This window comes from Ammodytes marinus (genome assembly GCF_949987685.1).
Source record: "Ammodytes marinus genome assembly, chromosome: 20".
Lineage (NCBI taxonomy): Eukaryota > Metazoa > Chordata > Actinopteri > Uranoscopiformes > Ammodytidae > Ammodytes > Ammodytes marinus.
The window spans coordinates 10,561,036-10,572,992 of NC_137224.1; the positions used below are offsets into that span (position 1 = coordinate 10,561,036).

Consider the following 11,957-nt stretch of genomic DNA (forward strand, 5'->3'; position numbering starts at 1 on the left):
ATCAAAGAGGTTAGCTTGCACATTCAGAGCATTAGATTAGATGGTCTACCTACCATTATGGCACTGGACACGTTCAATGCTTGATGTCTGGCTGTCTGACACTATTTAAGTACCACAGCCACTGTAGCAACAACAACAAGGAAGGACAGAACAGTGGTAATGCCTATGCAGGAATGGCTCATCATAAGGTCATCTGAGGAAAGGGAAGCTGATAAAATATCCTGTTTGCTCAAATTGTACAATTAACTTGTGTTGTAAACAAGGACGAGGCATGAAATGATAGATTGGAACAGCGGGCTACTGCTTCAAGTCCAGTAACTGTCTTACAGCTGAGCTGGGCATGAAGCAACTCTATTCAGGGAATATTGAGGTTGCTCTTTAGCAAGACACTTAAGCCTCCACACCTCCAGTGGACCAATTTAGGGTTTGTGTTTGAACTAAAGTGTCTCCAGCATGAGTTTCATGTATGGGGGATTTACCAGTGAAGATTCAGTGTTGTTTGTTTACCTAATGTTTCCGTCTTGTTTTTATCTTTTACTGTCACCAAAGTGCACCCAACCCTGGCTTTTGACGTGACGACAGTCTCTCACTCTCTCCTGCGTTCTCCCTCAGACGGTGGAGGGGAGGATTGCCCGAATATAAAATGGTCAGTGCGTTGGGATTTGCTGGGGTTAAGGACGCTTAGTGCAGGGGTTTTAATGTGGTGACGTCACATTAATTAGCGGGCACTTTGATCCTATCAGCCCCATAAACCGCACTCCTAGTCCTATGCTGTCCAAGGGCAGTGACTCCCTCAGGGAACGTGGAGCAGAATGCACGTCTAATCAAACGGATGCTACTGATCCAGCGAGCCGTGTAGGCCACCGCACAGCTCCCTTCTTCCATTTCAACGTAGGCTATAGCCCAGCGGGCAAGGCCATGCTTTTGTGAGAAAGAGGAAAGGAATAGCCTACAAAACGACTCGAGATAAAAACCAAAACTTTTTTTTTTAAATAGGCCTGACTAAATAGATATTCAAAATGGGAGACAAGGACAGCGTGGAGAAGTACCTGGAGAACAACCCGCAGTTCGCCAAAGAGTACTTTGATAAGAAGATGCGTGCGGAGGCCCTGACTGCCGCTTTTTCCGCGCCGGCCGCGGCCGACGCTTCTTTCAAGGATATGAACTCTGTGCAGGAAGCCGCCCTCATCTTCGAGCTCATCCAGGAGCTGCAGAAACAGGGAGTGGATATGGAGAAGTCCCTTCACAAAGTGTTGCAGAGAATCGCCATGATCATACAGGCCGACAGGATGAGTTATTACTCGTGCCGGTCGAGAAACGGAATACCCGAGCTCGCCACTGGCCTCTTTGACGTGACTCCGACGTCCAAATACGAAGCCAACCTGGTCAACCCGCAGGCTGAGATTGTGTTCCCTCTGGATCTTGGCATTGTCGGTTTCACCGCACATTGCAAAAAGCCACAAAATGTTCCCAACGTCGCAGAGGTGAGAAGCGATTAAAGTAGCCCAGGCTTCCCGCGCTCTGTAGCGCGCACGCTCTCCTAAATTGTGTGAGCTGTGACGGTCAAAACTGCTAGTAAAATATATTTCCTTGTTTCTGTGTTGAAATGACCTCCAAAGGCTTGATGGGTTTTTAAAAAATAACTGAAATGAATTATTAAGTAAACATAGTTGAAAGGCATTTGCAGAAATGTTGACTAGCCTACATGTTGTAATTACTTTAATGGAAATTTGGGACTAATAGGCTAATAGGCTAATAGGCCTACATGTTTCTATTTACTAAGGAACTTTCTTTCCAATTTTATTTTGTCCTACCTGTATTTATTATATTCCAATATACTCATGCTGTAGCTTTGAAAAGAAGTTTGTAAAAGCAGGCAACATAAAATACTTTAATATTTGTATTGAAATAATTGTTTGATACTGAAAAAATTTAAAAATGGGGGGGGGGGGGGTCTGGTGCGGGATTACAGGATTTGATAGACTTTTATTAAAAGCAACTTTGCAGCAAAAAGATTGATTTATTCAGGAGATAAAGGGAGTTTTGAAGTAGCCTATTATGATGTGTCATAAATAAAATAATAATAAACATGATCATTGAAAAATGTTATGAGTGTTTCCTGCTGATAATTGTAGCCAATGATTAGTTTTTGAACAATAAATCGTAGTTTAGCTATTTGAAAGGACAGGAAAATATGAAAACTAAATTGGACTGCATTGAATTAAATTTACAACGCACTTGTGACTGCTTTGTTTTATGGTATTAGTATTGTTTTTATATCTGCCTTTGGATTTAACCCGATGAGGTTTTCTTTTTCTCATGGCACAGAATAAAAAGTTCTCAGACTTTGTGGACAAGCAAACTGGGTACAAGACAAAATGCATGCTGACCTTCCCTCTGATTTATGAAAAAGAATGTCTTGGGGTCGTTATGGCACTGAACAAAATAGGAGCTGATGCGTTCACCGCAGAGGATGAGGCGGTAAGGATCACAATGTTACACACATACATGCACTCTTATCCTCAGGTGTGTCCTTACTATCATTATTAGGTCCTCTTTGCAACCGCCAGAATACCCCATATGTTGCAGGAATTCCCTGTTTGCAATATCCACAGTTGTTTGTCTGCTGCTTTAAAAAGCCTGTATTTAGTTAAACACTGTCGTAAAGTAATTGTATCAGCCTGAAAAGAACTTTGAAATGTTTTACACTCAACTTACCATTAAACACAGTTTATTTTACATGAGAACATTTGCATCTTAGCTAGAGGGAATGTAGCCAAATGTGCCCTAGTCTTCTTGAAAATGCCTACTGTGTGTATTAATGCAGACCTGTATTTTGATTTGTTCCTTAGCTCTTCCACAAATACATGAACTTTGGTCAAGTCATCGCCCTGCAGCATCACACAGCCTACATGTTCAATGTGGAGTCCAGAAGGAGTCAGGTAAACTCAACTGCTGTCACTAAATGCTAATATATGCTCTAAATTTCCTTGTGTGCAGGAAAGTGGGTTAGAGATTAGATATGAGATGTTATGTTGTGAACTTTCCTTCCATAACCTAACATTGCATTATTTTGCTTATAGGTGCTGCTTTGGTCAGCCAGCAAGTGTTTTGAGGAGTTGACAGACATTGAGAGACAGTTCCACAAAGCGCTCTACACTGTAAGGATCTATCTAAACTGCCAACGATACTCTGTGGGTCTGCTGGACATGACTAAAGAGAAGGTTGGTCTTGAGGAATACATTTTTCTTTTTTACAGATGGGATTAAGAAGAGAGAAAACAGTACATGGCTACAGGCATAGCCTAAGAACCTCCTAAAATGTTTTTCCCGTGATTTTATTTCCCTGCAGGAATTCTACGATGAGTGGCCCGTAAAACTGGGAGATGTTGAGCCCTACAAAGGACCAAAAACGCCAGACGGCAGGGTAAAGGACTCATTTTCCTCATAGCTAATTCAGTGTTTCTCACCGTAGTACTTAGTAGTTTGAAAATGATCAATGAACCCTAACACCGGCTTCTTCTTTTCATACAGGAAGTCATCTTTTACAAGATCATTGACTACCTCCTGGAAGGCGAAAAAGAAGAAATCAAAGTCATACCGTGAGCAGCATACATTAGCATTCTAACAAATCAACAGAAACCAATACAATACATTTTCAAATGACAGCATAAACAAAAAAAAATTCAGTGACTTGTTCAAAAAGTGTAGTGTTTATATGTCGGAATTCAAAATGAAAGTCCTGACTTTAAGTACAAATCTGATCTCCCAATTTAAAGTAGCTCAGAGGAATTTTTAAATATGTCTGAAACAATCTAATTTTTCCTCTGATGATCATACATTTTATTTAACAGCAGAGGAAACCATCAGCGAAAAGAACACTATATTATGTAGTTTTCTTAGTGCCTTTGCCCGGGTCCGATAACCCAGGAAAGGGATCTGGCGTCGTATAAACACTACCATTTTTGTCCAAAGGGGGCACTAGAATCAACACAAACTGAACGTTCCTCGTAGCTACTTTAAAGCCCCAAATTGGAATTCATAACAAAGTAAATTGAAGGCAGCTTTCATGGGGTTTTTCTGATTAGTGTGTCTGGTCTTTCTGTAGAGGCAACTGCTTGCCTGAGAGTCAGCAGTGTTCAATTCGCTTCACAGGGAATAACTTGCACTTCAACCAAACTCTGTGTGTCTCTTTCAGGGGTCCGCCTGTAGATCATTGGGCTCTCGTCAGCGGACTACCAACCTACGTTTCGGAGAATGGCTTTGTGAGTGTCTGACAGCTGCCACAGGGCACATCGTTATCCGAATCAGTAGAGTTACAAAAGACTGGAAGTAACGGGGGAAACTGACTGGTGGGAGGATAGGCACAGAGACAGAAACACAGAAGCGTAACTGTCAACTTGAGCTGGCGCTGAATACTGCATATGAATAAGTGATTGCCATGTTTTGGATGGAGAACTTTTAATGTAATAATTTTCATTCATGAAATCAAAAAAAAGTTGCACGTACATTCTTACATTTTTAGCTAAATATTAAACATGTTTAATACGGTTAAAGGTACACGCACATTTGTTATCAAGGTTGTTGCAAGGATTAATTAGGAAAAAGCAGTTATGAGTAAAAGTTTGAAAGAAAGTACTGTAATTTCATATGTTTAATTTGGCTGCCTACAGATTTGCAACATGATGAACGTGGCTGCAGACGATTTCTTCACTTTCCAGGTGAGGAGACGTTAACTGTTCATCTACACGTGGGTCGAACGCAGTTGTGTATGGCCACTGTGTTTGCTTTTGATACTCTTCCACACATTAAGTTGAACCGTTTTTTGTTTCAATGTCTTTTTTAGAAAGAGGCCGTGGATGACACAGGTTTTATCATCAAGAACGTCTTGTCCCTGCCCATTGTCAACAAGAAGGAAGAAATAGTGGGCATCGCCACTTTCTTCAACAGGAAAGACGAAAAGCCATTTGATGAGCATGATGAGCAGATCACTGAGGTCAGCGCCACTCACTCACTCTTTCTTTTTCATGCAGGATGTCTTATTTGGGATATGGTGATGTTGCTCTTGGCAGCATTCCAGCCACAGGTTTCCCCCATAAGAAAATATTTGTTCCAAGGAGCATGTTTTAAAATAAATTTGCCTGTTAACGTAGAAAGAAGGTCCCAAAGTAGAATTGGCTTCGTAATGCTTTTGCGATGTGGAGTTTGCTGTCTCACCGCCCATGTGTTAAGCAAAGAGTTTCTAAAAATCCTTAGCATTAAGGGGCTCATAACGATAATTTGAAATACATCTGTGTTATTCTTTCTCTCATTCCTTTCTCATTGCGATCATCCGAACCAGGCCCTGACACAGTTCTTGGGTTGGTCGGTGCTGAACTGCGATACCTACGACAGGCTGAACCGCATGGAGTGGCGGAAGGATATCGCCCAGGAGATGCTCTTGTACCAGACCAGATGCACACCAGAAGAGTTGCAGTCCATCCTGGTCAGTACTTATCAACCTGGCTACCCTCCACTATTTCTCCTCTATTCAAAAGCCTACCTTTCGATCTCTGAGCACTTTTGTCACAATTGAGAGGGCCACTCAAGTAGGAATTCAAATTAGTCAAAGGCTAATGCACCATCAAATAGCTTTTTTTTTAGTAGCCATTGTCCAACAGCCGCTATTGAGGCTCATGAAAGGTCTGGAGGATCACTTATCAATTTGAGTCAATGACCCAACAGTTGACCGCTTGGTGCACTTGTCTGGAGTGCTTAAAAACATGATATCACAATATTTTACAGATTTTCTGCTTTTGGTTGCCAATGTTGGAATTCAAGCCGTACTCTAAATTGCTGTAGACTGTGGCAGTATGTCCATGGGTTGACTCACTGTAAACGCCATAGTAAAGGATTGCTTTTCTCTTTTACAACCAGAACACCAAAGAGAAGTTTGACGCAATGCCTGAAGACTGCGACCAAAAGGAGATGTACAAACTACTGGTAAGTTTGTTCGGAACCCTTCAAGGACAAAAGAAAATAAATGAAATGAAACACTGAGAAACATCAGATTATTAAGTGACCCACCCATCAATACACACTTTGCATGTTGAAACACTTCATGTAATGATACTTGTGATGGATTTGATCAAGAGCTGCAACGATTAATCGACAAATCGATTATTAATCGATTATTAAAATAATCGCCAACTATTTTTGATAATCGATTAATCGTTTTGAGTAATTTTTTAATATTTTTTTTCCAAATTCTCCGATTTCAGCTTCTCAAATGTGAATATTTTCTGGTTTCTTTAATCCTATTATGACAGTAAACTGAACTATCTGTGTGTTTTGGACATAACAATACATTTGAGGACGTCAACATGGGCTTTGGAAAATGTATTAACATTTTTCACCATTTTCTGACATTTTACGGACGAAAACACTAATCCATTAATAATCGATTAATCGAGAAAAAAATCTCCAAATTAATCGATTATCAAAATAATCGTTAGTTGCAGCCCTAATTTGATCAAAAGCTTAATTTCTTTCAATCCTAAATGTCTTTACTGTCTTGAGACTTACATTGCATGTAGCCGTGTACATTTGGGGAATTGAGCGATTCATGAGTGACTTCCGTGTTTTTGTGTTCAGAAAGCAACTTGTCCGAAGGCCGAGGACGTCAACGGGGAGAGTATTTACCTGTTCTCCTTCAGCGACTTCCCCGTCACAGAGCACGGCCTCATCAAAGCCGGCATTCGAATGTTCTTCGAGCTCGGAGTAATCGAGAAGTTTAAAGTTCCAGCAGAGGTGAGTCATGGCTTTGTCTTTGCCCTATAACAGGATGCCCTTATTGATGCTGGTGGTAAAGTATATACCATCTATCCCATTGTTTAGTTTTTTTCCGTTTTCTGCAGATGCCGCTAGTGTGCAAAAAAAAAAAATATTTTCTCTTTTTTTAAATGCAATTTTCTGAGTACTATTTACTTTTAAATACACTTTAAAAAAGAAGCAACCTTTAGATGAAAACATATAAGCTATGTGAAATATATATATATATATATGAAGTGATTGTTGATTAGTAGCTAAATCTTAGTGATACTGGGCAGTCAAGCATTATATTTAAATATTATATTTTTTAAACCTTCTCGGACCTTATCATTTTGTCTCCTTATCTTTCATCATGTTCTCTGATTCCTTTCTCTGTCTAATCTCAGACGCTGACCAATTGGATGTACACGGTGAGGAAGGGTTACCGTGACATCACTTACCACAACTGGAGGCACGGCTTCAATGTAGGCCACACCATGTTCTGCCTGCTACAGGTAACCCCCTGCATCTACTGTAAACTCCAAAACTAAAGCTTACAAATGAATGTATGTAATAGTTAGTAGTTTCTTGACAAATACGAAAATACACAATTTCATAACCACACAACCCCAAATACCTGCACATGATAATCAATCATTCGTCTCTCCCGCCGACAGACAGGAAAACTGAGAAAGTACTACTCAGATCTAGATGCCTTTGCCATGGTGTCCGCTGCTTTCTGCCACGATATCGACCACAGAGGCACCAACAATCTCTACCAGACAAAGCAAGTCAAGATATCACATTTTGTGTGGAGAAAGTTAAGTGCCATTTTTTAAATTATTTATTTAAGTATTTATCATTGTCTCTCTTTTTTCTGTAGGAGCTCATCCCCTCTGGCTAGACTGCACGGCTCCTCCATCATGGAGAGGCACCATTTGGAGTTCAGCAAGACGCTCATGGCTGACGAGGTACGACACACCATCGGACGTTGAAATAAAAACATGGAAAACATAGAGAAAAAGATAGTCACATTCTTGACCACTCTTCCTTCTCTCTCGCAGGGCCTGAACATCTTCTGCAACCTCCAGAAGCGTCAGTTTGAAACCGTGCAGCACTTGTTTGACGTCTGCATCATCGCCACTGATCTGGCTCTTTACTTCAAGTACATTTTTCTGAAATATACTTGTATTATTTCATTGAATATATAATAGCAAATAATCTGACTGACTGACTGTCTGCTATCTCCTCACACAGAAAGAGAACCATGTTCCAAAACATTGTGAATGCCACAGAGCCAATGACGGATGAGAAGCAGGCCATCGAATACATTTCCAACAATCCCACCAGGAAGGAAATCATCATGTACGTAAAAGGATTCTAGCAGAGTGATAATGCAAGCTGTCAAGGGGAGAAAAAAAATCTGTCCAGTTCACTTTAAACAATGCCTTTGGGTGAGGACGTGTTAAACAGCAGTTGCCCTCATCAGCAGCATCAGTCAGCATGCGTCATCTATCTCTTCTGTCTCTCACCTCCAGGGCCATGATGATGACAGGCTGTGACTTGTCAGCTATCTGCAAACCCTGGCCAGTACAGAGCAAGGTGGGTGGCCCACACAAGCCCTTCAGAACGGGCCGATGGAAAAAAAATAGCCAAGAGCGAAACTCCTACAAATGATAATGCAGTTCGTTCTGCTATAAGGCCACTTTTATTACTGTGTGATATGAAATGCTGAAATGCTGTTTTGTTCCTCGTGTTGTCTCTTCTTTTAAGCTTATGATTATTATTATTATTCTCCAGGTGGCCTTGATGGTCGCTGCTGAATTCTGGGAACAAGGAGACTTGGAGAGAACCGTTTTGGACCAACAACCAATTGTAAGGGGTCACATACACACACTCACACACCTTCTTGGTCCTTCTCTATCTTTCACGATATTTATATATTTTTTGTAAGCTTCTCTGTGATTGTTTTTGTCTTAAAACTATCTCCTCTGTCTCTCTCAGCCCATGATGGACAGGAACTGTGCCGAACAGCTGCCCAAGATGCAGTGCGGTTTCATCGACTTTGTGTGCTCCTTTGTTTACAAGGTAAATTAACAACTTTTCGCACCTGGGAGACAAGTGTGATTGTTACAAACAACGGAGGGCGAGCTTCCATTAGATTCTTAGGAATGTACAGGAGCTGTTTTGAATTACTTTAAATGTTATCAATTTTGATACTTTAATTGTAAAGTAAGTGTCATTAGCTTGGTATTTGTGTTTTATGTTGGATTACACTGTGTGGTGACATCACAATATATACAGTATACTGTATAGTAGGGTCATGTACACTTCATCTATAATGCAGTCGAAAACATTTCACCTGATTATAAAAGGATCGATGAGTTAAATAATTTCTCACACAGTCTCATAACTATCTTAATGGAGGTGTATAGAAATGAAACTGTTGAACCCAGCCGGCCCCAGGAGGAATGTCAGTTAGCTGTTTGTCAAGATGGTATTTTGGACAAGAACGCACACATCCAGAACAATGAACTTCTGCCGCTTGTCCCTCTAGAACTTCTGGCCTAAGAGCCATATTGTATATTTGTTGGCAAAGCCAAAAGTTCATCTCCCTCTACGTTATGCATCCCACAATATGAATAACACAAGACTAACATGAAGTATGTTTTTCTTTCTTTTCCTCAGGAGTTCTCCAGGTTCCACGTCGAGATCACGCCCATGTTCGATGGCTTGAAGAACAACAGGTGTGAATGGGACAAGCAGGCTCAGGTGTACAACGCAAAGATGGCAGCCATTGAAGATGCAAAGAAGAAACTGGAAGAAGAGGAACTTAGGAAAGGTATATATATATATATATAGAAATAGATTGTGTAAATTGTTCCTGTCGAAAGCCTGTTATAAGTGTTGGATCACAACATCTTTTTCTATTTCTGTGTCTTTATCTAGCTGGTGGTGGTGGTGGCGACGGGAAGTCAAAGACCTGCACCATCTGCTAAGTTCCTTTCCATTGCTTGGATCTGGATGCATTGGGTCTGCTTAGGACTAGAATTGGTCACCCTAGCCTATTTCTGGTCAGACAACTAGTCTAGTTGGAGCTTGGACTAGGCTAGCTTGGTCTGGTCTGATCCACACCAGCGTAGTTCTCTCTGGTTAGGTGCTGTGCACTCTGGAGCAGTCCAGTCCAGCCCCATGTTTGGTCTAGTCTGCTTCAGTCTAGCCTCACTCTAGTGTAGTGTAGCCAGGTCTGGTTTGGCGGCCCGGCCTAGTCACTCTCCAAGAATGGGAGGAGTCAGAAACATCACCAAGAAGTAACGTTGGGACTATGACTGCAAGAAAAGCTTTTTTGACTCTGAAGACGTGATGTGTTCGAATCCCTGTGGTGCTGCTCCAAGAACATATGAAAAACCCATACACTCAAGGACAACCGATTTAACGTAGCATTAATCCAACCATTTCTAGCATGTATGGTATCAAAACCACGCTCATAAGTCAAGCTCAAGTACAGATACAAACTCTTTGGTATAGATATCTTAAATAGGGTAGGCGGCATGTGCGGCGTGCACATGCCAAAGCAATATATTTCATACAGTGTTTCTATTGGTGGTCAGTCATCACACAGTATAGTTGAACTGTAGCTTGCACATTCCACTTAGGTGCTGCTGTTTTTGCAGTGGAAGGCCATGGTTGGAATTCAGGCAGGGACAGTAACCATGCAACTTTATACCTACTGGATTCAGATGTATGGGGTTAAAGTTATGTTTTTGGATAACAGTTAAAAGTAGCATGATTGTGGAAGGAATTCCTGGAAAACTGAAGAATCTATGAATGCTGCACCTCGACTCTCAGATATGACAGCGAGGGATACTCAAACAAGGGCTGATGTTCTCTTACCTCAAAAGGCTCTGAAAAGCGGTGTAAGGGTTTGTTTATATTAATATGCAATCTATCTATCTATATAGGTAGACCAATATATATTTTTGATTCTGTGTCTGGCAATTTTGTACTTAAACTGTCTTTGTGGATTGGAGAGTTTGAGAAAAGGGGGCGTTGCGAACCTGTGAAGAAAAGAAAAGCACGCTCGATTTGCGATCAGGCATCAGGAAAATGTGCTGAATGTAATGTGTGCAACTTCGTTGTCAGCTTTGAAATCTTCATGACCTGGGAAAAATATTGAAGGGAAAAAAGAAATATGCATAATATTTACACCAGTGTTTAGAGCAAAAGATTCCATGTCGATTCAACGATGATAACCTATTTTAAACTTGAATGATGTATATAGTTTATTACATAGAAAATTGTAAGAGTGTTCATTGTACAAACTTAACAGAAGCATACAACTTGATCTGAAGGAGTCAAGAGTCGCTGTCAGTCACACTGTACAGTAGATCTACCTCTCCTGTAAGGAGATTTGATAGGATTTGATTTAATTGACGGGCAGGACTTGAGATCTGCACAGCTTTAGACTCCAAATATCCTTCTTACCGAAAGAGGTTAAGCAGGCTACCCAAGCCGTACGCATGTGGCATTGACTTGTGACTTGTGTGGCATTGACTGCGTCTGCCACATATGTGGCAGACGCAGCTTCTTCCTTCACGCATTCAAAAGTACGCTGCCGTGATATGTCAACTCATCAGGAATCTTCCCACAACACTCGATGTAAACCCAAATTGAACCTGATCATGTTTGAAGCATATGAGTTGACAGCACAACCCCGCAGTGCACATCCTGAAACACTCTTAGCACTGTGCCCGAGGCTGTCAGCTTCCTGTTGAACAATGTCATCTCTAATCAAGGGGGAAACAATCAAAGGCACTTAATCCTATCAGAATGGCTTTGGGACTTCTTGGAAACGCCTTTTCCTACTGTTGCTAGAGGTGAAGGGAGGACCTGTGGTGATTACTGGAGCCAATACTGCGCTAATACATTTACCGAATCAACTCCCTGAATGATAGGTTTTAATGATTTAACCATGAATGTACCTCATTTTCCCTGCTGTATGCTGTTTATATGGATGGCTAAGCCACCAGTTCTGTCTCCAGCAATGCAACATGGCTCCTTGCCTTTCCTTTGTGAGATACCAAAATTATGCATGGTGTACTTTTTACTTGTCCCATGCATCAACTGTCACCCAGACATTAGAAATATTTCATTTGACGCAAGAAACGA

General features: G+C 41.1%; 1 protein-coding gene across 1 annotated transcript; it reads left to right on the forward strand.

Annotated features, from left to right (window-relative positions):
- Nucleotides 1-1,019: 1,019 nt before the first annotated feature.
- pde6c (phosphodiesterase 6C, cGMP-specific, cone, alpha prime) lies at nt 1,020-9,787 on the forward strand (the record flags this gene model as incomplete). The annotated part of the gene is made up of 22 exons (XM_080049475.1): nt 1,020-1,484; nt 2,329-2,481; nt 2,853-2,942; nt 3,084-3,224; nt 3,352-3,426; nt 3,534-3,601; nt 4,198-4,264; nt 4,673-4,720; nt 4,846-4,995; nt 5,341-5,484; nt 5,916-5,981; nt 6,633-6,788; nt 7,196-7,303; nt 7,466-7,599; nt 7,672-7,759; nt 7,853-7,953; nt 8,046-8,153; nt 8,327-8,390; nt 8,589-8,663; nt 8,793-8,876; nt 9,477-9,630; nt 9,738-9,787. The coding sequence occupies 22 exons, from the start codon at nt 1,020-1,022 to the stop codon at nt 9,785-9,787; spliced, it is 2,589 nt and encodes an 862-aa protein (XP_079905601.1).
- Between the last annotated feature and the right edge of the window lie 2,170 nt (nt 9,788-11,957).